The 24967-nt window shown below is 38.1% G+C and overlaps 1 protein-coding gene across 2 annotated transcripts in view; it reads left to right on the plus strand.

Moving 5' to 3' along the window:
- Window positions 1-223: 223 nt before the first annotated feature.
- SMAP1 (small ArfGAP 1) overlaps window positions 224-24967 on the plus strand; it is a 158577-nt gene continuing 133833 nt past the window's right edge. For both annotated transcript variants that reach the window (XM_040643609.1, XM_040643610.1), the window contains exon 1: window positions 224-351. In XM_040643609.1, coding sequence (XP_040499543.1) covers window positions 234-351 — 118 coding nt within the window. In that variant the 5' untranslated portion in view covers window positions 224-233. The remainder of the gene's footprint in view (window positions 352-24967) is intronic.

The following is a 24967-nucleotide window of genomic DNA, read 5'->3' on the forward strand; positions in this document are numbered from 1 at the left end:
TCGCCGGCTCAGGCGGTGCGTGCGGGGCCGGCCGGGCGAGGAGGCGGGACACGTCGGCGCTGCCATCGCCGCCGCCGCTCCTCCTTCAGTTCCAGCTGCCGCCGCCACCGCCGCTTCCTGGGCAGAGTCCGCCCTGGGTCCCGGCGGCTCCAGGTGTGTTCACGCTGCCCAGCTCCTGCCTCAGTCCGCCGCCGCCGCCGTAGCTGCCCCGGGCTCCCCGCCCCGCTGCCGAGATGGCGACGCGCTCCTGCCGGGAGAAGGCTCAGAAGCTGAACGAGCAGCACCAGCTCATCCTGTCCAAGCTGCTGAGGGAGGAGGACAACAAGTACTGCGCCGACTGCGAGGCCAAAGGTAGCGCGGACGTCGCCGCCCCTGGTCGGGGCCTCCTGCGGCCGGTGACCTTCCCGTCGCCGCGGCGCCCGGGGCCCGAGCGGACGCCGCGGCTGCGCCCAGCTGGCCCCGGCCCTGAGGGGAGGGCGGGCTCAGGCTCAAGTAGCCCCTCACCTCCACCAGAGGCGGCGGCCAGGTCAGGCCCGTGGGCGCCGGCCCCGGGGCAGAGCCGGTGCCCGCGTCGCGATGCTCCGACCCTCCACAGGGCGGGGGCCAGAGCCGGGCTGGGAGCGCGGAACGGGGCGACAGCCTGGCCAGTGCTTAGGGTTAAAGGGTTGCCCTCCTCCCGCCTCGGCTCGCAGGTACATCCGTGGGTGGGGCCACCCTTAGTCTCGGTCTCCGCCTCGACCCTCCCGCAGTGACCACGGCGTCCCTCTCGGGGCTCCGATGCTCCGTATCCCAGGTGGAGCCCTACCTGCCTGCCCACCTGACAGCTTTGTACAGGGCTTTTGCTTCTTCCTGACAAAGAGTATGGTGGTCCTTTTTGATGGGTTGGAGTTTTACTGAGTGAGACCATTGGGGATGGGTCTTTGGTAGTAGTAGTAGTAGTAGTAGTAAAATTGGTTTTTTAGTCTGGTTATTAACCGGCGTGAAGAGGAATTTCATTATATGCATCTCTTGGACAGTGGGCTCACGTTCCTGAGCTTTTACTAATTAGATTATCTCTGACCGGTTGGTTTGGGAGAACATGTGGACACTGGTTTGTGTGGCCCAAAACGTTGAAGGTGCATATTTTAAAGATACAGAGATTGAAAAAAGCCTAATTTTAGTTTGTTCCGTTGGAGGGCTTCTGCCTCAGCCTTTAAAATAGATACACTATTTTTAGCCTATATGTTTGGGTTTGGAGATCTGATTTATATTTAATGTCTTACAAGTAATTCATGAGAAAAATGTTTCAGATTTTTAAAAACAAACCTATCATGTGTTTAGGAAAAGATCTTGCTTATTTGTAAATTGGTTTGTTTATTCGGTGAAGAATAGGTAGCTCTCCAAAGCAAGAGTCCGTCTTTGAGAATGTCATTTCAGATTTCTGTTATTGACTTAGACTTTTCTTGAAGCTTTACTGTTCTTCCTCGATACTATATAAATGAGTCACGTTTCAGTAGGCTGATAATGTTTGATTAGACTAAGCCACACAGCATCAGCAAATCACTTCACTGCCATACTACCATAACAGGTACCTGATTACTGGAGGATCATATGGGAATACTGTAACTAGACCATTTTAAGAAGCACTTTTCAATATCACAGTAACTTGACTGACCCAACCTTACCTTTATTCTGTGTAACCTTTCAGGTGGTGAGTTAAAAATGCCTGATTATTATGGTAATACTTGTTTACCTGATACTGATTATGTGTGTTTTTGTTATTGTTGTTTTGGGGAATACTGTTCTGAATTGAGGCTCAATTACGGATCACCGCACTAGTAAAACACTGAAAAATGGGGCCTTTAAAAGGCCAGAAAAAGAAATGAACTGCATTTTGGGTAGTAAGTAACATGGTTAAAAAGAGATGCCAGTATGTATTAAATCTATTAAAAGTCGAATAGTAACAGTTTCAGTAAGTACCTTCATTAGGTATAGAAATAAGTGAAAAAAAAATTTTTGTTTAAATTTCTGTCCCCAAAAAAGTACTTTATAAAATCAGATTTTCACTGATGCTTCCTAAAATAATGTATAGGTTTTGAAAAATCCATTATGTGCCACATGGTAACATTTTCATTCTCATTTTTTGAAGTGAGGAGAGGAGAATCATGTACTTTTTAAATTAGGACAAAATTTTTATTCTAACCGGAGGAAAAGGGAGAATTAGTTTTGCTCGCTGTTTGTATTGCCACTGAGGTCCATAGATAAATATTGCATGAATGTTTTTATTTTGGTTTTGTTTGGTCTTTTGTTTGTGGGTTTGTTTTTGAAAAATGTAGGAAAAAAGAGAGGAAAGTAGCATCAAGAGTTTGAGGATGCAGTGTGAAGGGCATGAACTCCAGTCATGATTTGGAAAGATCCTTAATTTTTCCTTGTTGCTACTAAATCTCGAATAATATTAAAATGATCCTCTGAATTATTTCACTGTTTTATCTTGTCTTCCAGGAAAAAATATCACAGTTAAGTTTAATTAGACTTGATTTCATAGTTGTAGTACTTAAAAAATTTGACATGATTGGGCTATTGATATAATTAAATATATTTTGTAAAATTTTTGAGTCTTTGATATGGTTGAACCCCATTATAGAGCTCTCTTCGTAGACTTTTTGGCTTGTTAAATGAATTTGGATTCATTGTTATATATGCCAGATGACATAATAAATGTAGGTAGTGAAATTCTGATCAAGTGTATTTTTAAAAGACGTGTTATGGGTCTTATTCTGCAGCTCAGCTGTTACAAAGAAGTTCCATACTGTATATGTGTATTAATGTTTTCTTCACTGTCTAATAAACTACATCAAGCTTTTCATGTATTTTTGAAGCTATTTCTTAGTTAACTCAATTTTCTTTTCTTTCAAAAAATACTTCCCCCACTGCTCTTTGAGAACATGTACCAAAGACTAAAGCCTAGGGCTAAAGATTACCCTATTCTCTTGACTTCTAATAATAGTTGGCAAAGTTATATCAGTTGGATTTTGACGTTTTCTTACTGAGTCACCAGTGTGTGTGTTTTCTGACTTGACATTATTTAAGGAGTAAGGAAGGAGAAAAGGATGGCATAGGTGCCAGTTTCCTGCTCATGATCAGACACTTACCAGATCTGTTGAGCAACTGGAGAATAAGAACAGGCAGATGGAGCTGCACTTTCTCTCCCTGGCCTCATTTGTGACTCTGTGGGAATTTTAATGCAGTTCTATTGGTTATTAGTTGGTGGCACTTTATGGAGCAGTGAGGATTTAGGCCCCCTTGCCAACCAAAGTTTAGTTTTTAGTATTTAAAGTTTCATTCATGATTAATACTAGCTTTGATTCTGAACATGTGCTGGTATGAAAATGTGTCTCTTGCCCAGTAAGTTTTGGGGTATTTAGAAACATAGGGTTTTTGAATCCTTGAGGGATTGTTTTGTTCCACCTGTGTGGTGTTAAGAGGGTAAGCTCCTTGCCCAGATCAAGCACTTATTTCTTCATTCCACAGATCTTGACTTTGGGGGACACCGCTAAGCACTGTTGGATTATGGGGCTAAAAAAATTAGTAAGACCTAAAGGAGTTTGTTTAGTGAGGAATGCATTTTTGCAAATGAATAATTCCAAAACAATGTACCAAATGGTATAATAGTAGTTGTAAGAAGTACCCCCCCCCCTACTTATTTTGGGCTGCTGTCCCTACTGCATCTGACTTTTGTCTGTTGCCTGTCTTCACAATTCTTAGAATGCTGCCTCATGGCTTTTGCACATGCTGTTCTTTCTGCTTAGAAGCTTTCTAACAATTTTTTGCCTGATCAGTTACATATCATCCAGTTTCTGCTTAAATGTCTCTTGAAGGGAAATGATTCTCCCCTATTAGGTCGGGCTTCCCTTTATACATATAAGACACATCCTGAATATTTTATTACACTTACTACAGTTGTAATTAAACATTATTTGGGTATTTATTGGATAATCTATTTCCCTGTTGAATAATAGCTTTAAGAGAGAAGAGACCCTCTTTGTCTTGTTTCTGCTTGTATCCCCAGCCCTCTACACAATGGGGTAGGTTAATGTAACTCTTTTGAATGAATGAATGTGAGTGAGTGAGTACAGAGTTGAGGGCAGGCAGCAGGATATGTGGAAATGAGATCATATGTGGGCATGTGGAGTGACCCTGTTGGGAAATATTCACGGGAGTCTTGTTTGAGCGAGGTTCCAAAAGTGGAGTGGGATTTCAGCTGATGGAGAAGGTATTGAAGAGCACAGTTAGCTGCACATACAAGGTACAGGTATATACGAGAACATAAGAGGTTTCCATGTGGCCTTTTTAGGGTAAGCTTTCTCTAAGCATGACCAGATTTGATGGTAGCAGGTCAGGAAGAACTGAAATGGTGAGAGATTCCAGGCATGTCACCTAATTATAACAGTAGTGTGAGCAAGAGTGTAAGGATCTGAACTCACCTAATGTCAGTGTTGTAAGTTGGGGTATACAGCAGGAAATAGAACAGCTGTAGCTATTTTAAGGAACAGGGTGCTTACATTGGAAGGGTTGGAAGAGCAAAAATCAGGGAGCCACTACTGGACTAAAGATTTTAAGGCCATATACTAATACCACTGCTACTGCTACCACCACTCCTGCCCTGGCTGCTTCTCACCCATGAAACTGGTGCACTGATGGGGGAATCAGGACTGTGGTTACTGCCGCCATTCAACATCTATTAGACATTTTTGTCAGTTGCCCTTACTGTAGGAAGATGGCCTTTGTTGAACTTGTGCCTTCCACATGCAAATAACTGGCAGACCTATGTCCAACACCTTGCTGTCAAGGGCCGTCAAGGGAGGCTTTTAGCTTTCTAATCTCTTCAGAATGTGGAAACATGAAGTGAAGGTTGTGAGACTCAATCCAGGAGTCCACTATAAGGCAGTGAGGATGGAGAACATTTTCATTAAGTGTTTGATATTGAAGAGTTCTTATATAAACTTATTTTAAAGTAATTCGTACTAAAAAGTGAAGTTCACCTTGAGAAAATGATGTTTATGATGATGTTGATGCTTGTGGGATAAATACATGTAAATGAAATCTGCGATTATAATTCATCTAAAGAGACCTGCAAATCTGAAAGTTCCCCAAAACGCTAACCTTCAGTTTGATGGGTCTGTTGTTCTTATAATTCTGCTAATCTTGAGGTTTTCTCTGATGATTATGTGTAGAGCCCTGCTGTCAGAGCTGGAATAGAAACGACTGGTCTCTCTCTGACTCATCAGTTTAACTTGGGCTGCATATTGTCCCCTTCCTTTTTTTTCCCTCCCAATTCTTTTACTTTGTCATTTATAAAGATTAAAATATTCTTTCATTACTTGATTTCAGTACAAGATATATATATAGCCCTGTACAAGATATATCTAATCTTTATTGACATATAAGGACTTGAACCCATGCTCTAAGGCAAAGTCAAATATTTGACATTCTAATTATATATTTTATAAACTCAAGACTTTTTCTGCTGTTGTCACTACTATGCCTACTGCTAATAGTCTTTTCACTGGATAGAATCAACTCACTTTTCTTTCCACTTCTCAATAGAAGATCAAAGAAACCTGGAGACCATTTTGTTTGTTGACTGCCGTATGTTCTGACCCCTGTAAAGAACTGATTTAACACATATGTAATTTTGTTGGTAAATCAGTATTTTCTGGGCGCTACAAAGATTAAATATCATGTCAGATACTGTTGTGTGTTCTAAAAAGTTTTGAGTTTGGTCCACAAACTAGTTAGGGATCTCAATAGACATGAGACAATGATGTGTTAAATTCTAGCTTGTATGTATACTGTAGATTCATTAAAAGTATAGTGTTGGGAAGGCTCAGTGACTTGGAGTAGGTAGGAAGGGGAAGGAGAAGGTAAGAGGTAAAGTTGGAAGTTCAAAAAAAAAAAAAAAAGCAAGTAATAACATTATATGTATATGCAGAAGTTATATGGTGCTTTCTTCTTGCCAGGCAGTGTTATGAGCACTTTACGTATATTAACTCATTTAATCCTCAAAACAACCTTTTGAGGTAGGTAATATTATTCCATCTTACGAATGAGGAAACTGAGACACACAGAACTTAAGTAACTTTCCCAAGGTTATACAGCTAGGAAGTGGTAGAGCCAGGAATTTCTTCATTAAAAGAAAAAATTTTGGGGGTGCCTGGGTGGCTCAGTCATTAAGCATCTGCCTTAGGCTCAGGTCATGATCCCAGGGTCCTGGGATCAAGCCCCGCATCAGGGAGCCTGCTTCTCCCTCTGCCTGCTGCTCCCCTGGTCATGCTTGCGCTCTCTCTCTCTCTTATTCTCTCTGTCAAATAAATAAAACCTAAAAAAAAATTTTTTTTTGATGGCTACTATATTTTAGGCATTCTAGGAGCTGGGGATGCAGCAGGGAACAGGTAGGTAAGTCCAAGCTCTAAAGGATTTACTAGTCTGTTAGTCTGTTGGAAGCAGGCCTGACTTGCAAAGTTGGCCCTTGACTGGCATCAGGGAACTTGGATTTGGGGAGGATCTCATTACCCTAAGTGGTAAGAGTCAGTCACTGTGTCCAAAGTGTTTGTACAAACTGTGTCGTTTATGTTAAATGCCTGCTTTCCTTCTGGGAGTCTGGAATTTCCATATGTACTAGGCAAGGTGCCTATGTGACAAGCCTCCCTGCCCCCCTCTCCCCCAGTACCCTAGGCATTGAGTTCTCTAATGAGGTGCTAATGAGTCTCTAATGGGTAATACTTCACACTTGTCAGAAATCATTACTAAGACAGTTAAGTGTGTCCAGAGCAACTCCACCAGAAGGGGACACCTGGACATTTTTGTGCCTGTTTTCTCCTGAACTTTGCTCCATGCACATTTTCTCTTTGCTAATTATGCTTCGTATCCTTCTGTAATAAATAAGTTACCATGTTGAGTACAACTGTATTTTGAGACTTGTGAGTCCTCTTAGCAAATTACCAAACCTGAGGGTGGTTTTGTGAACCTCTCAACATATTTGATAATAATATCCTCTGGTATATTGTACAGGATATATTGGAATTTCAGTGTATCTCGGCTAGCTCTAGAACCTAACCTACCAGCAAGGGTACAGCCCAGAGAAGCATGATTAGCATTAGTGGAAACTCTGGCTTTACTGGGATGATAGGGAAGTAGGAATCTGGACTGTAGGGTCAGAATTTGAATTTACAAGATCTAGCTCCAGAGCTAGTAACTGCGTTTGATGGCATGAAAAATAAAACACACGCTTTTGCAGTTGAAATTTTGTGATGGAAGAGCCTATCGCCTTAAAGCTGAGAGAGGTTATTGCCAAATATGTTCAAGCATGGATAGTGTCTTTGTCTTAACTTATCTCTTTGCTTTTAATAGCAGAATCACCATAACTTCAAAATACTAACATAAACAACACAGAATTTTTTCTGATCACTAAACTTTATTCTACAAATTGAATATTTTGACGAATCCTTTTGTGTGTGTGTGTGTGGTTTTTTGATCTTCCATATAGCTTCTTTGTTTTTTCTTTCTGCAGTTCTATTCTTAGGTCAGGTACCGATCATCTACCCCGGCTTTTTAAACCATAGGAACAACTTGGGGCACCTGGGTGGCTCAGTCTTTAAGCGTCTGCCTTCGGCTCAGGGCATGATCCCAGAGTTCTGAGATCGAGCCCCATGTCAGGCTCTTCCACCGGGAGCCTGCTTCTTCCTCTCCCACTCCCCCTGCTTGTGTTCCCTCTCTCGCTGTCTGTCTCTCTCTCTGTCAAATGAATAAATCAAATCTTTAAAAAAAAAAAAAAACATAGGAACAACTTGATAGAATTGAAAGAGTGCTGGCCTGGATTAAGTTAGTAAAGCTAGGTTTGAGTCCAGCCTTTGCCTCACTTGGTGACCAGTTGTCCCTGTCCTCAGCCTTATTGCAAAGATTTATTTAACTCTGATGTGATCTGTATTCTTTTCTGAAACCCATGCCTCTTGTCATTTCTGTGTCGGTATTTACTATTATTGTTAATTTTTAAAAATTGTATTATGAAGGGTTTATATTTTAGGGCCTTATTGAACTTTAGATCATGGTCAAACCTGTTTACTTTTTAAAGCTTTTCACTGATGACTTAGGTCTACCTGAGCAGATTTACCTGGTATTATCTTTAATTATCTCAAGCCATATCATATAACTTGTGAGAATATTCCTCATAGATTGAGGACTCCTTTTGATTGAGTCTTTTTCCCTTTAATGCCAGGAAGATCAAAGAAATAACTATCTGCTCTAGTCATCTACTAAAGCCATACTTTAAGACTGTATAGCCGAGCATAGCCATACATTTAGTCATACATAGTACCATATATGCATACCATTTAGTCCTACATAGTACCAATGGAAATGATTTTAAAAATTTCACTTAAGGCAGAGCTTCGATTGGAAATATATGCTGATTTCATGCACAAGTACATTTTGAATGGTAAAGTGAGGACTTTGACAGTCTAAAGGGCAGAGAGTTATAAGCCTTCTAGTAATTCTCCATTCTCTGTGCATCCTCCTCCTCCCCTCAACAATTTTTTGTTTCCCTTTCACAAGAGATCCAAGTGATTGCTTTCAGGAGTGATTGATGATAGACTTTCAGACGTCTATCACTGATCTTTTGTAAGAGTGCATTTCAAGGACCAGTGATTAGCTCAAACCCAAACTTAAAAAGAAAATAAAGGGGATTTTAAAACTTCTGTGGGAAGTCATTTTTAGGATAGCCTTATCTTCCAATACAAGAACATTCATTAAAAATTATGGTTTAGTCTTGGGGCGCCTGGGTGGCTCAGTCGTTAAGCATCTGCCTTCGGCTCAGGGCGTGATCCCAGGGTACTGGGATCGAGCCCCACATCAGGCGCTTCCGCTGGGAGCCTGCTTCTTCCTCTCCCACTCCCCCTTCCTGTGTTCCTTCTGTCGCTGGCTGTCTCTCTCTCTGTCAAATAAATAAATAAAATCTTTTAAAAAAAATTATGGTTTAGTCTAATGTAGATGTTTTTTAGTTCATGCATTTCTACTTTTGAAAGTTTCTTTCGGCGTAGGGTGGTAATGGTGCATAGTTCCAAAAACCTAGCAGAAGTAAGATTTTTGAAGATAAATGACCATCACTAGTATGTTAGTTTCCTATTACTGCTGTGACAAATTATCACAAACTTAGTGGCTTAAAACAACACAAATTATCGTCTTACAGTTCTGGAGGTTAGAATCCAAAATAAGTCTGTTTCCTTATCTTTTCCAGCTCCTAGAAGTCACCTGTGGTGTTTGTTTCATGGCCCCTTCCTCCATCTTCAGTGTGTCATCTTCAGGTCTCTCTCTGCCTTTTTTGTGCTTGCATTGTTACATCTCTTTCTGTAACTCTTTTAAGGATGCTTGTGATCACATTGGGTTTACCTAGATAATCTAGGATAGTACCACCTCTTCAGGTCTCTCTCTGCCTTTTTTGTGCTTGCATTGTTACATCTCTTTCTGTGACTCTTTTAAGGATGCTTGTGATCACATTGGGTTTACCTAGATAATCTAGGATAGTACCACCTCAGTGTTCTTAACTTAAACACACTTGCCAAGTGTCTCTTGCCATGGAGGGTTTCATATTTGCAGATTAGAGGAATTGAAACATGGGGATCACTGTTCTGTTTCCCACAAGTGGATTTGTGATAAAAATTATATATAAAACCTAGATTTTTATTAAAGGTACTGCTCTGGGTGTATTTAACATGGCATAGGATGGTGAAGTTAGTACAATTCAAATTAGTAGTTCTTACAGAAATTATTTTAAAAGTATATGCATGGAGTCATTTAACAGACTCTCTGCAACACTATGATATATGTAGAAAATCTTTAGAGATTTACCAAAAAAGCTGTTAGAATCAATAATTGAGTTTCACTAAGGTTAATATAGAAAAGTTAACTATTTCTATATATCAGAAACAAAGAATTGAAAGTTGAAATAAAAATTATTTACAATAGCATAAACATATGAAAACTTGGGGATAAATTTAACAAAATATATGCAAGATTTGTATACCACAAACTTACAGAGATGGCTAAGAGAAATTAAAGAATACCTAAAGAAATGGAGAGATATACTACGTTCATGAATTAAAAGATGCAGTCTTTTTTTTTTTTTTTTTTAAGATTTTATTTATTTGAGATAGAGAATGAGAGAGAGCATGAGCCGGGGGTGGGGGGTGGAGGGAGAAAGGGGCAGAGGAAGAGGGAGAAGGAGAAGCAGGCTCCCTGCTGAGAAGGGAGCCTGATGTGGGGCTTAATCCCGCATGACCTGAGCTGAAGTCAGATGCTTAGCTGCCAGAGTCACCCAGGTCCCCCGTTGTGTACAGTTTTAATATTAAACTTGTATCATCTTAATAAATGTTGATATATTAATAGGATTGTCTTTGATGATTATTACATGATATAATGTACACGAAGCATATATAGAGAGTTTGATATAGAATAGGTAGTCAGTAAATGTTGGATTTGAATCTTAAGTCATGCATGATTAGACCTACAAACATTTTTGTTTTCTTTTCTCCTCCAATTACTTTATTTTATTTTTATTATTTTTTTAAGATGTGCGTGTTTTTTACTTTTGTATTAAGTTTTTAATTTTAATTCCAGTATAACTAACATACAGTTTTATATTAGTTTCAGGTGTACAGTGTAGTGATTCAGTAATTCTGTACATTACTCAGTGTTCATTATGGTAAGTGTACTCTTTAATCCCCATCACCTATTTTACCCATCCCCCCGCCCACCTCCCCTCTGGTAACCATCAGTTTGTTCTCTGTAGTTAAGAGTGTTTCTTAGTTTGTGTCTCTCTCTCTTTTTTTCTTTGCTCGTGTGTTTTGTTTCTTAAGTTACACGTGAGTGAAATCATAGGGCGTTTGTCTTTCTCTGACTTATTTCACTTAGCATTATACGCTCTAGCCCTTCCAATTACTTTTCAAGAGAATTGTCCAAGGTTTCAGATGTAAGAAAACTCCTTCCTCCTCCAGATTTTCCCTAAGTTTTATTGTTGTGAAATTTTTCTGAATTTTAAGTGTTTTTTAACTTAGAATTTATAATTGACTATGGGGTTAACTTTTTGGTATAATTACTTTAGGAAGTAAAAAAAAAAATCCAAATATTTGATATAGACAATTCTTTGTAATGTGGTTTCCTTTTCTATTTGCATTATTATTTTTTATAAGCAAAGGTTACTAGTTTGTTCCTGCTATTATACTTTGTCAGATTAAAACAAATGTTTTTTCATTGTGGAGATTATGCTCAACTATTGTGCAGAAGTAGTTTCCTTTCTATTTATTTACTGAAAATTAGTTGTTATCTGAGCTTTGTTTTTTAGTGGAGACAATGATTTTACTTCCGTAGATAAGACAAAGCTATCAGGTGATTGCCTTCTTTTTTGGCCTTTTATTTCTTGTCCCAAATTTGGGCAATTATACTTTGACTGTTTTTAACTTAGTTGGTAAAGTATGCCTGTAAATAACAGGAAACAAAGGTTTTTACCTAAAATAAATGTTTTTCTAGCTTTCAAAAAAATAGTTGAGGGGCTTCCAGTTTCTACCCTCGCTTCAAGACCGGAAGGATCTTCAAGTCTCCACTCCCTCCCAACAACAAGTAAAAAGCTGAGCAAACTGAAAAGTCTACATCTCTTCTTAGATCTTCAGAGAAGTGAGATCACAGGACAAACCGCTGTCCCCAAAATAGGAGAGATCAGTGAATATAGAGAATCACAGCTCAGTCATAACTCTGTTGAGAACCAGTACTGGGATAGGAAAACTGTAATTCACAAATTGCTGTAGGCTCACTGTGGACAAATCTGAGAGTCAAAAACTACAGGGGGTTTTAGTTATGGGGAAGGTCCCCACACTTTTGTGAGTTTTACCTCCAGGAGCATAACACAGTGAATATGGGAGGAAAATCTAATGCTTCTGGCAGGGGAAAGAGAAAAGGAGCCATTTTGAAATACACCAGAGCATTCTGTTCTACTTAGCAAGGTCTGCCCTCTGGAGAAACTATTTAACTAGAGCTTAACTAATGACTTGGGGGCAGGGAAATATCTGACTCCAGCCACCTGTAGCCTTTCACAGGAGAGCAGAGAAATGTCAATTCCAGCCTACTGTAGCCATCCTATCTCATGGGGAATGGGGAGAGGCATTGTAGGGGGCACTGATATTTGTGAAACTCACAATACAGAGGCAGAGGCTCACTGAAAGACTAAGACCTAATCATACAACTTTGGTATGCTTTTCCACTGCATTACTAAAACTGTTCACAGCAGTTACTTTTATCCAGTAGATCATTTCCAACTGTCCAGAAAAAATTACAAGGCATACTAGAAGGCAAAAAAAAAAAAAAAAGTTGAGGTTCTTAAATTTCACAGTGAAAATATTTCGGATAACAGAAGTATGGCTTCAGGCTGCCAGTTCACACCTTATGAGATCTAAATATAATTGGAAAAACATGTAAAAATATTTTCGTATATTTAAATGAATGTATAGAACATATGTATATATAACCTAAATAAATGGCTAAAGTTACATTATGTTCAGTTTGAATAAACTTGTTCACATCAAATCTATTCCAACCTCTTCTAGTTTAAAAGGTTCTGAAGTTTTTGAGGAGAGTATTAGTCTCAAATAATACTGTTACCCCAGAGCTAAGGGACAGATCTATAAACCATTCCCACTCAACTGAGCTATAATCTTTATGGTAGATCTTGAATACTCATATTCAGTTTGTCTTCAGAATTCACATGAAGTAAGGAACATTCTACTGATCAGTGACATTTCATATATGTATGTGTCCCTTGAAAATATTTTACATGGAGGTTGTAATTGCTCTTTATATTCAACCTGGGTTTAAAGTTTCATTACCTAGTCAATGATATGAAAAAAGTTGGGAGGGGGCCTCTTCTAAGTTAAAAGGAACTTAAGGGATATAATTAACCACTGTCCCTGGTCCTTGAGAGGTACTTTTTGAAAAAGATCTTTACAAAAAAATTTTGTGGAGTTGTGGAAAACAGAATACATACTAGATATTAGATGACATTGAGAACTTGATAATATTGTGGTTATTGGGCAAAAATTTATATTTTTTAGTGATTCATACTGAAAAAGGGGTGGTATCTTGATGTCTGACATTACCATACTTTATAAAAAATGAAAATATGGCAAAATCTTAACAGTTTTTGAATCTAACAGTGGGCGTGTGGGTATTCACTACACTATTCTTTCTTTCCTTTCTGTATTTGAAAATTGTTGATAATAAAAATAAAAAAAATTTTAGTTTTTGTGTTTAAAGAATAACCTGAAGCTACCAATAAGTAAGGTGTCCCCTCTGCACATAAAACATGTTCAGTTCTTGGGGCGCCTGGGTGGCACAGCGGTTAAGTGTCTGCCTTCGGCTCAGGGCGTGATCCCCGGTTGGAAGAATGGCACTAATTAATAGTCTTGACTGATAGTATGTTTCTGGACATTTAGGTAATCTTATACTGAATGATTATTTTTAATATATATCAACTATTCTTCACATGTTCAGAGTCTGTGTAAACATACCAAGAGAACAAAAAAAGTTTTAAAAAAAAATCAAACTATGATTATAAAGACAGTGTGATTAAGGAATAATTGCCTTAACTGTTGGCTCTTTATGGTAGGCCCTTAATCATTTTAGGATGCTGGTCAGAAAAGGATTATCATGGAGCTGTTTTAGTACTGTGTAGCTGTTGTTAAAAAGCATTTGAAAATGTAGTAGTGTTCTAATTTTACTTCTCCACCACCCTGTTTTTCAAAAACACATTAAAAAGAACTGCCACAAACCATGAAAATACACCAGAACCTCTAATGCTAATCACGATCTTGGATTTTATCCAAGGGTTACTTAAAGAAGTATTCATTTCACAGGTATTTTATGAACACCAATTATGTGTAAGGCACAACTGCTAATTGCCATATGAGTTGAAGTTGCATAAGGTATGTGAATGCTGACAGGCTTTCCTGTATTATTTTGAACTTCCCATTGTAGGGCATAGAAACAAAGCTAGAATTAACTTAAGCAAAATAGCACTGGGCATTTTTTTTTTTTTTAACAGAAGAGGAGGGAGACTTGCCTTACATGACTCAGTTCTTGAACCTCTTTTCTGTTTGTATTCACTCCCTTGCCAATTTCATCTAGTCTCTTGCTTTTAACTGTTGACTATAAGTCGACTCCCAGTTATATATTTTCAGACCAGAAGTCCTTGTCTCAGAACTCCATACTGATAACATCCAGTTGTATGTGGTTGTGCCTTCAGTAGCTCCAAATTAACATGTCTTTTAGTATATGTGCTGCCGAAGCAAGCACCCAAATTAACATGTCTTAACTGAAATCTTGATCTTCATCCTCTAAGCCTACTCCTTGGGCAGTGTTGCCCATCATACTCTGCCCTTTTGTTCTGGCCCCAAACTTTGGATTTGTCCCCACGTTGAGTCCAGTATTCCCCCAACTGGTCTCCCAGCCTTTATTCTCGCCTACCATGGTTTATTCTAATACAGTTGCCAGAGTGATCCTTATTTATTTTTAAATTTTTTTGAAGATTTATTTATCTATTTGAGAGAGAGAGAGCACAGGGGAGGGGGATAGAGGGAGAGGGAGAAAGAGGGTCCCAAGCAGACTGCACTGAACTTGGAACCTGATGTGGGCCTGATCCCACAACCCTGAGATCAGGACCCGCCAAACCGAGAGTTGGAATCTCAACTGACTGTGCCACCCAGGCACCCCACCAGAGTCAAATCAGATCAGTTAGATCATGTCATTGCTGCACCTGAAATCATCTATTATTGTTATATGTTGGATTCCAAGCCAAAGCCCTTACAGTGGTCCACACTGCCCTTCTTGCTCTTGAGTATACTCATTGAGCTTCGGCCTCAGTGCCTTCACACTTGGCTATTTCCTATCCCTGGAGAATGTTCTTCCAGACCTGCATATGGCTGGGCCTCCTTACCTGGTTAGATCCTCACTCAGGTATATATTTGATTTTTTTAAAAGATTTTCTGTTTATTTGAGCGAGCAAGAGAACATGTGTGCATGCACGAGTTGGGGGGAGTAGTAGAGGGAGAGGGAGAAGAACAAGCAGATGCCCTGCTGAGCACGGAGCCCAATGTGGGGCTTGATCCCAGGATGCCGAGATCACGACCTGAGCCTAACTCAGACACTTAACCAACTGAGCCACCCTGGTACCCCTACATACTTAATTTTGTTAACTGTCATCACCCTTTGTAGAATGTTAAGAATTCAGGGATTTTTGTCTTTTTCTGTTTCTGACACTGAAGTTCTAGGTTACTATTTGTTGAATGAATAGATGAGGAGGGGGCAAAGCATGTTGGGCAGAAGAATAATGTATATTGCCAGTTTAAGACATTTATCTACAAAAGATAACTGCAATATAAGCAATATAGGAAAACCTAATTTATCTCAATGGACTTAGAAATATTACATAGGTGATGAAATGACTTTAGTGATTCTCTTTCTGGAAAATAAGACCTCACCCAATATTTCTCTTTTTTTAACTTTTTCTTTTTTTTTTTAGCTTATGTAAAACTTGTTTGATCAGATTTATAAAAGCCACTGATTTTGAATACTATAATCATATATTCTTTTCATATATTTAAGTTGAGGTTGTTTTAATAGGGCTTCAGCATACAAAACAGAACACTCTAGGTGTTAACAGAAATGCTTTAATACAGGAAATCAAGTACTTACAAACAGTCTGGAAAGGGTAGAAAAGTAGGAATGATTCTCAGATCACAGTAGAATTGACTTTCCAGGGAGCCACCAGCCCTGAGGCTGTTATTAGAACTGCTGAGTTTAAGAAAACACCAAATTAGCTGTAGTCCAGGGATTAGAAAGTGAAATCTGCCTTACAACACCTGTAAAGCAGTGACTAGGTACTGGAGTGTTGGGGTCTGTCCATCACCTACATCAAAAGTGCTTCTTACACACCCGAGAGGCTGGAGACGACGCATTTTATGATCTTGCCTTCTTATAGAAAATAGCCAAAAATGACAGGAAGATAGTCACCTGACTTTTGCTTTCAAATATTGCATAAGTGCATCTAATTGGTGGAAACATTCTCATTCAGAACTCTGCAAAAGAATCTGAGAAATAGAGCTTTTTAGCTTTATATCCTCTGAATACAGGAGGGCACACCTGAAATAGGGTGGGATAGATGTTGGGTGAGCAAATCAACAATACCTACCATGGTTTCTGTCTTCACTAGTTGCATCAGAATGAATAGGATATACATAGCTCGAGATGAATTCAGGGAGCCTTTTTTTTCTGTCTTTGGCTCTCTCTGTGTCTCTGGGTCTGTAACACATGATTCTTCTTCTTTGCTTCATTCTTTACTGACTACTTTCCCTTATTCGTATTCTTGCCTATACCTCATTAGTTCCTAAGTCTATGTGACCTGTTATTTGGCTTCCTACAGGTTGTTGTCTCTTTCTTTGTATCATATACTGTATTCTTGGGTGAGATGTGCCCATCTCTGGTTGCTGTGGCATGGAGGCAGGAGAGCTGCAGGAACAAGTAGGGACTCCTCCATGGCTAAGAGCAAGCAAGGTCTGTAGGAAGGAGGAGTAGCTCATATAGTTAAAATATTAATACAAGATTTAGAGGAAAATTTGATTCAAAACAAATTTGAATAAAGTGGTTAGTTTCAGCAGAAAAAGTCAGGAAGAATGAGGATCAGTTTATATGGAAGGGCAGAGTAACAGGGGTCTGAAATCTAAGGGACAATTAGGTGATAAAGTCATTTGCTGAAAATAAGAGATAGTAGGACTTTGTAGGGCATTTAAATCTGTTCTGTGCATGGAATACTTGCTAAAAGTATATATTTAAAAAAAATTAAAAATATTTTAAACAAATCTATCCCTTCATTGATGGGCATTTGTTTTCTAACTTGTGGTTAGAAACAGTCCTGTTGTCAAAGTTTTGTGTACACAAAATTATTTCCTCAGAATCTTATATGTGAAAAGTTTATGTTAAAGTATGCAGATTAAAGCCTGTTTGATTAGTATTGCCAGGAATTTGGGGGCCAGTTCACCTTCCCACCAGTAGTATATAAAGACTGGCTGACCTTCTTACCCAGTCTGTTACTGGGTTTTCATGTTTTTGAAAAGTTTTCTTAATATGGTTGGTGAAAATTGTTATCACACTGTTTTGTTTTATTTCTTAAAATTAATCATTTTTAATGTGCGCATTGATCATTTTTATTCTTTTATGATTTCCCCCTCATTTTGGGGTCAGGGGTTGGCTATTTTTTTCACATTTTTCTCTTGACCAGTCATTGGGCCACAACACAAAATTCCAGGCGACATTCATTCCTCTGAGGCAGCACTATTCATTCCTAGATTGTATAAGCCCAGCAGTAAGTAATGGTGGAACACTTTGGGAAATTTTTCAGCTTTGATCTACATTTTTTTTTTTGATAAGTATGAAATTATAGAAAGTTTAAAGGTGGAAGAGAGCTGTCGTATACCTGATCTGATCTCCTCGTAGAGTGATGAAACAGATCAAGAGAGGCTAAATGACTTGCTCAAACTTAGTAACAATGAGAGAACTTGGGAGTGAACCCAAGTTATCTGGTTCATCGTTGTCTGAGTCCACAAATGAATGTGTTACCCTTGACCTTTGCAAAAGGTAACTCTCAGCTTTTTAATTTTTTCTTTTTCTTTACATTCACAATTTATACAATGAGAAGGGTGGTAAATTCTGCATTCTTGTGCTTAACCAAACCCTATCTATGTAATGATAGGATATTAAGAAAAAAAATTGGTAACCGCAGTGAGAACTGGTTACATATTAAGTATTTACTTAGCCAGATTTTTTAAACACAGATTTGGCAATAAGTGTAAACATGTTCAAAACTTAGAATGCTGTTGGTTGGTGTCTGAGGTGTTATCTAAAAGCAAATGTTATCTCATGAGATAAATCTGTAAGTAGTGCTGAGAATAGCTTTAAAAAGAGGGATTTTTGTAAATATTGGATATCTTTGTGCTTGAGAGGGAAATTTTTGCAAATATAAAGCACTAGAATATTTGTGAAAGAGTAAACAAAATAAAGGAAAGCTGTAATATGCTTGCTCAAACTTTTGAACTTTTAAACTGAGTTTTTGACTGATGCTATGTCACCTGAACAAAGAAGTAGGTTTGACAAGGCTTAAACTTTAGGACATGCAGGTGAAACAAGGATTATTAATTCTTAAAATTAAGGTTAATTTCATTTTCTCCTTTTATTCTGTACCATCCTGATGATAGTGAATCCTTAAATTATTAACCACTGTTTAATTTCTTTGCCAAAGTAAATCAACATTTTAAAAATGGCAGGGGAATGCTTTTTTTCTTTTTTGTAGTTTTTGTAGTTTTTCACTGTCCTTATGATATTTTGAACTTACTTACATATTCCTTTTTCCAAAGCTTAAGGAATAAATATTTTTTAAAAAGTTCTATAATAACTTTTCCTCTGGTATTCTTCCTCTTGTAAACTGTGGGTTGGCAGACTCATTGCTCTGCTGCTATCCATGAGAGGACACTAGTTCAATAGCTAAAATAGTGGGCTTTGAAGGCTGACTGCTCGGGGTTAAAATCTCTGCTCTCCCATTGCGACCTCTGTGATTTCTTTTTTTTTTTTTAATATTTTATTTATTTATTTGACAGAGACAGACAGCCAGCGAGAGAGAACACAAGCAGGGGGAGTGGGAGAGGAAGAAGCAGGCTTCCAGCCGAGGAGCCTGATGTGGGGCTCGATCCCGGAATGCTGGGCGCCGGGATCATGCCCTGAGCGGAAGGCAGACGCTTAACGACTGCGCCACCCAGGCGCCCCACGACCTCTGTGATTTCTTTCTTTTCTTCTCCCTCCCTCCCTTTTTGTCCCCTCCCTCCGTCCTTTCTTGTAGTGGGAGTGTGGTATTTAAACTTTCTAAGCCTCTGTGTCATTATATGTAAAATGGCCATACCTGTTGTCACAGAGTTATGAGAGTTAACTAAACTTGTGAAGTAATGTCTGGTACAAAATAAGGGTTTGATAAATGAGTAAGGGTGTGATAATTATGTCAGGTCTTGTGGGTTTTTGTTTGTTTGTTGTTTTTAAAGCACTTAGAGTCATTTAGTCATTTTTTTACTTTGCAGGAAGCATTTGTTCCTGCAGAAATATGTGAATTATATTTTGTTTGGTAAATAATGTAATTGAGTAGATTCTAAGTGCAAGAATACTTTATGGAAGTCTCAGGAAAAGAAGGTAGTTATTTTTTTTTAACCTTTTATGTGCTGGTTCACTAGAGTGTACAGTCAGAGGTATGCACCAGAAGCCCTGCCCTGCCCTTTAGGATTCTTTACTTTAAGGAGACAGGCAGGCCATAAGCATAAAGACTATATATATGTTATATATTAATATATTTTATTATATATATATATTCTGGATACCTGTGTGGAAGGAGTAGTGCAAGCATTAAGTGTTCTAGAAGTTCACTGAAAGTAAAAATCACCAAGAGCAGGAGCTGGGGAAGGCAGTACAAAAGAGGTAGTTCTTGAGGAAGAGGAGAATCAGACTTAAAGAAGAGTAGCAATGTTATTCTAGGTAGGAGAGGTTTGTCTCTATACTTAGTGCACATGCTTTTCACATTCCTGGAAGCAGATATAGTTATCAGGGAGAAATTTAGGAGAGGGGATAGACAAAGGAGTGATTATTGCGTTGGGACTCTCTGTGTAGACATGTTTGCCAAAGCCGTGAATGGATTAGACACTTGCAGATCAGAGAGTCTGTGACCAAGACCAGAGGGAGGCAGCAGTCAGAAGTGGAATCGTTAAAGGAGCAAACAGTGGCCTGCGAGACTGCAAGGATAACCAGAACAGAGAAGTTTTAGGAGAAGAAGGCTTTCAGAAGGAGGTATAGTCAGGAAAATTAAATGCAATAGGGAGGTAAAAGGGGCTAGGAAAGGGCATTTAATTTTGGAAGACATTAAAACTGTTTTCTAAGCTCTTTATGGAAGTGTGTTGTGAAACTGCTGCAGAACCTGTTTTCCATCCTCTGTACAGTGAGAGTCAAGAAAGTGAATCTTCCATATGTTGGGACCATTTCTCAAGTTTTTCTCAGGCAAACATTTACCTTTTTTTTTTTTTTTCACCTTTGCCAAATTTCATTGCTCGTTTTGTTTTTGGCATTTAGTTTACTTTTGAAACAAATGCTCTATTTTTTCCATGGAATTCTGGCAACTTTTATATTCTATGACGAAAATTCTTTAGAATTTATATCGCAGCCCAAGGAATATTGTTAATATATATGTAAATGGCCTTGAAAATAAGGCTTGACTGATGTTTTATTCATCTGGGTTATTTTTTGTTTGAAGAATTATAGTTAACTCCTGAATCAACTGATAAAGTTGACAATAACTTGTTTCTGGGGAGACTCTCAGTTTATTTTTGAAAGATATGTTTATTTTCAGCACTTTTTCTCTCTTAACTGCAAGAAGTACAATTCCTTCTGTGTAAATTAAGATACTAGTGTCTTTTGATTCAGTACTACATTTGAAATTGGTTTAAGAGGTGTTTATAAAATATATCTGCCCTCTGCTGGTGGAAATACATTATTGCTCAACTCAATAGCTTCAGTAATTTAGTCAAATGAAGCAATACTCCGTAATATCAAGAGTGGCCATAAAATTACATTAAAGAAAAATACTTTTATCATTTGAAAGGAATATATTTTCTTTAGGGCATTCCTGTACAATGAATTGTTCTGCCCAAAAGGCCAGTAGTGTCATGGGTTAGAAATACCCAGTACACTGATGATTATTTTTACATTATGTGTTTTTGTATCCCTTTTGAATTTTTTTGCAAGTTCTAGATCTGTTCTGCCTAATGTGGTAGCCAATAGCCATATTTGGCTATTTAACTGAAGTTAAATTTTTAGTTCCTTATTCCCACTAGCCACATAATCAAGGCTTAATAGCCACCTGTGGGTAGTAGCTCCCAGGTAGGACGGTGATATGTTTCTATGTCACAGAAAGTTCAGTTGACACTGTTATTCTAATGTTTGAATTTTAAATAACAAGGATTATTATTTTAATGAAATAATTATTCTTTTTTTTTTTTTTAAAGATTTTTATTTATTTATTTGACAGAGATAGAGACAGCCAGCGAGAGAGGGAACACAAGCAGGGGGAGCGGGAGAGGAAGAAGCAGGGTCATAGCGGAGGAGCCTGATGTGGGGCTCGATCCCAGAACGCCGGGATCACACCCTGAGCCAAAGGCAGGCCCTTAACCGCTGTGCCACCCAGGCGCCCCTGAAATAATTATTCTTAAATTTGCAATGAATTTCTTGCTTTGTCGTGTACCTTTTTCAGATAAACAAAGTTATCAGTAAAGAATCCCAGTTAGCTAAGGGGATCTCTTGAGTAGTATTTTACTTTAAGACTTTTTTGTACCCCCCGTAATTTATTGTACCTTATATATATATGTATTGCCAGATGATCAGAGTACAGTTTTCTCAGTGTAGAGCATTGAACATTTGTAGTGTTTTCATTCTCTGTTTGGAAGATTAAAGTTAAGTTAAAAATAACATTCTCTGTGTTACTAATTGAGGTAATAGCCTCTTCCTCTATTTGGTGTGTGTTTGGGTGGAAGGAAGGCTAAAAATCAGAGCATATGTAGAGAAACTTAAGATTTTATGATAGGGTAAATCATAGTTTAATGGATGTTGGTTGATTTAAAAAAATAGACATTTTACCAGCTTCCTCTAATGGTAACATCTTGCAAAACTATAGCACAGTATTATAACCAGCATATTGACATCAGTATAATCATCCAATTTTACTGTGATTTTTTTCTTTTTTTCAGTTTTGGTTGTACTTGTGTGTATTTAGTTCTATACAGTTTTATCACGTGCAGATTCACATATCTGCCACCACAGTCAAGACACAGTATGGTTTCCATCACCACTAGGATCTCGCGCATTGTCCTTTTATAACCACACACAACTTCCTCCCATTTTGCACCCCTCCCATCCCTGACCTCCGGCAAGCATTAATCTGTTTCCCACTTCTAAAATTTTGTTATTTCAAATATACTATATAAATGGAATCATATGATACTTTTGGGATTGGTGTTATTTACTCAGTGTTATTCTTTGGAGATTTGTCCAAGAGGTTGCATGTATTAATAGTTTTTTCCTTTATATTAATAAGTAGAATTTTATGCCATGTATGTGCATGTACCGTAGTTTGTTTAAGCATTCACCTGCTGAAGGACCTCTGAGCTATTTCTAGTTTTTGACTTTTATGAATAAAGCTGTAAATTTGTGTACAGATTTTTGTGTGACATAAATTTTCATTTCTCTGCTAAGTGCCCATAGTACGGTGCCCATAGTACAGTTACTAGGTTGTATGGTAATGGTGTACTTAGAATCATAAAAAAACCGCCAGGCTTTTCCAAAGTGGCTGTATTATTTTACTTTCCCACCAGCTATGTATGAATAGTCCATTGTTTTCACATCTTTTCTACCATTTGGTGTTGTCACTGTTTTTTACTTTATCCATTGTTGGATGTGTAATGATAGTGATACTGGTTTTGATTTGCATTTCCCTAATGGCTAATGGTTTTGAACATCTTATTCATGTGCTTATTTTGCCCTCTCTATATTCTCTTCAGTGAAATATCTGTTCATGTCTTTCATTTTCTAATTGATTTTTTTTTACTGAGTTGTGTTTTTTTTTTTAAATAGACTTTTTAAGAGAAGTTTTAGGTTCACAGCAAAATTGAGAAGGTACAGAGATTTTCCATCTACCTCTTGCCTCTCCACATGTGTAGTTTCCGCCATTATCAAAATAACTGTTGAGCTTTGAAAGCGCTTTATATACTTTAGACATTAGTCTTTTGTCAGGTACATGCAGCTATTTTCTCCTGTAGCATGTCTTTACATCCTTTTCACATGGTCTTTTTTTTTTTTTTAATTTTGTTTGAAAGAGAAAGAGTGAAAGAGCACAAGCAGTGCTTATATAAAAATATTTCACTATTACTAGAACTTGGGCTAGGGAAGCAGGTGTAGCTGACCATGAAAGGTGCTTAGGGGAATTAAACTTTATCTGATGGGTTATAAATCTGAAAAGCGATGTTTGGATCCAGGAGGTTACTTCAGAGGACATTGTAGTAATCTAGGACTCTAGCTGACAAGATCCTGAACTGGGACAGAGGCCCAGCTGGAATGAGATTAAAGTCATGGATTTGAAAAAAAATTAAAAGATAAAATGATTAGTAAAAAATAAAATGATTATGGTGTTTGCTTGGTTGAATGGTTATGGATGATGAAAGAGGAGCAAGAATGACATCTTTATTTTTCCCCTTAAGTCATTAGGTAGATAGTGTTCTTACCAACTGAGTTGGAGGAATCAGGAAGAGCTGTGTGTGTGTGTGTGTGTGTGTGAGAGAGAGAGAGAGAGAGAGAGAGAGAGAGAGAGAAAGAGAGGAGGGTGAGAGGGAGGGGCTAAGTGGAGAGGTGAATTCCATCTGGGACATGTTTAACTGGTGATGCTATGGTGTCCAAGTTGGTTATTAAGAATCTGATGCTTAGAGAAGAGATCAGTGCTAGAGGTATACCATATTTTCTCAATTAAAAAAAAAATACTTTCTTGGAACATAAGAACTAGGATGATCGGTAGGGGAAGAAAGGGATAAAGAAAGGGGGGGTAATCAGAAGGGGGAATGAAACATGAGAGACTATGGACTATGAGAAACAAACTGAGGACTTCAGAGGGGAGGGGGGTGGGGGAATGGGATAGACCGGTGATGGGTAGTAAAGAGGGCACGTATTGCATGGTGCACTGGGTGTTATACAGAACTGATGAATCATTGAGCCTTACATCGGAAACCGGGGATGTACTGTATGGTGACTAACATAATATAATAAAAAATCATTAAAAAAAAAAAATACTTTCTTGTGTTTCTGATTTTGAGAAGTTCCATAATTAATGTGTACCTTTAATGTTTTATTTCTCCATGAAAATTATTATGTATCATATATAATCAGTGGAGTAGGAAGTATAGAGTTTGGTCTTTTATAGTAATAAATGAAGTTAGCAAGGAAAAGTGTGGGGTACAGAGAAAAGGACATGTTAGTCTTACAAAAATGATTTGTAGATATAGAGTGATTTCATATGGATTTTGTCATTTGATGTCCATAGTGGTCATTTGAATATGGAAGATGGTATTTTAATTTAAAGATAAAGAAACTGATGTTCGGAGAAGTGTAAACGCAGGGATAATTTTTTCTTTTTATTTTAGTTGTCTGTTGAATGATCATGCACAAGTATTCTTTTCATTTATTACTCATTTCTGCAAATGAAAGCATATAATGAGATGAAGGAAACTATTGATGAAATACTCTCCCCCACCATTTTCCAGTCTTCTAATATTAACATTTTACCACGTTTGTTTTCATATATATATATATATATACACACACACACACACACACACTTTTTTTTGACTCTTAGATATGCTCCCACATCCCTAAATACGTCAGTGTTGATCTTCTAAAAATAAGAATTTTCTTACATAACCACAGTACAGTTATCAAAATGGGAAATTATCATTGATATGATACTATTTTCTAGTGTATGGACCTTACTCAGATTTCACCAATTGTCCCAATAATGTCAGGGATAAATTTTTGATTTGTCATAGTCAACAAATATGAACGAAAGTGTCATGTAAATAAGCAAACTTTTAGATTGATGTCAGAGCATTTGTAAACACAGTCTGCTTTTTTAACAAAAAGAACTTATTTGAGAGAGAGAGAGGGATTGAGAGCATGTGCGCACATGTGCATGAGCAGGGGGAGGGGCAGACAGGAAGGGAGAAGCAGGCTCCCCACTGAGCAGGGAGCCTGACATGGGGCTTGATCCTAG

Source organism: Ursus maritimus, unplaced genomic scaffold (genome assembly GCF_017311325.1).
Source record: "Ursus maritimus isolate PB19 unplaced genomic scaffold, ASM1731132v1 scaffold_29, whole genome shotgun sequence".
NCBI classification, from domain to species: Eukaryota; Metazoa; Chordata; class Mammalia; order Carnivora; family Ursidae; genus Ursus; species Ursus maritimus.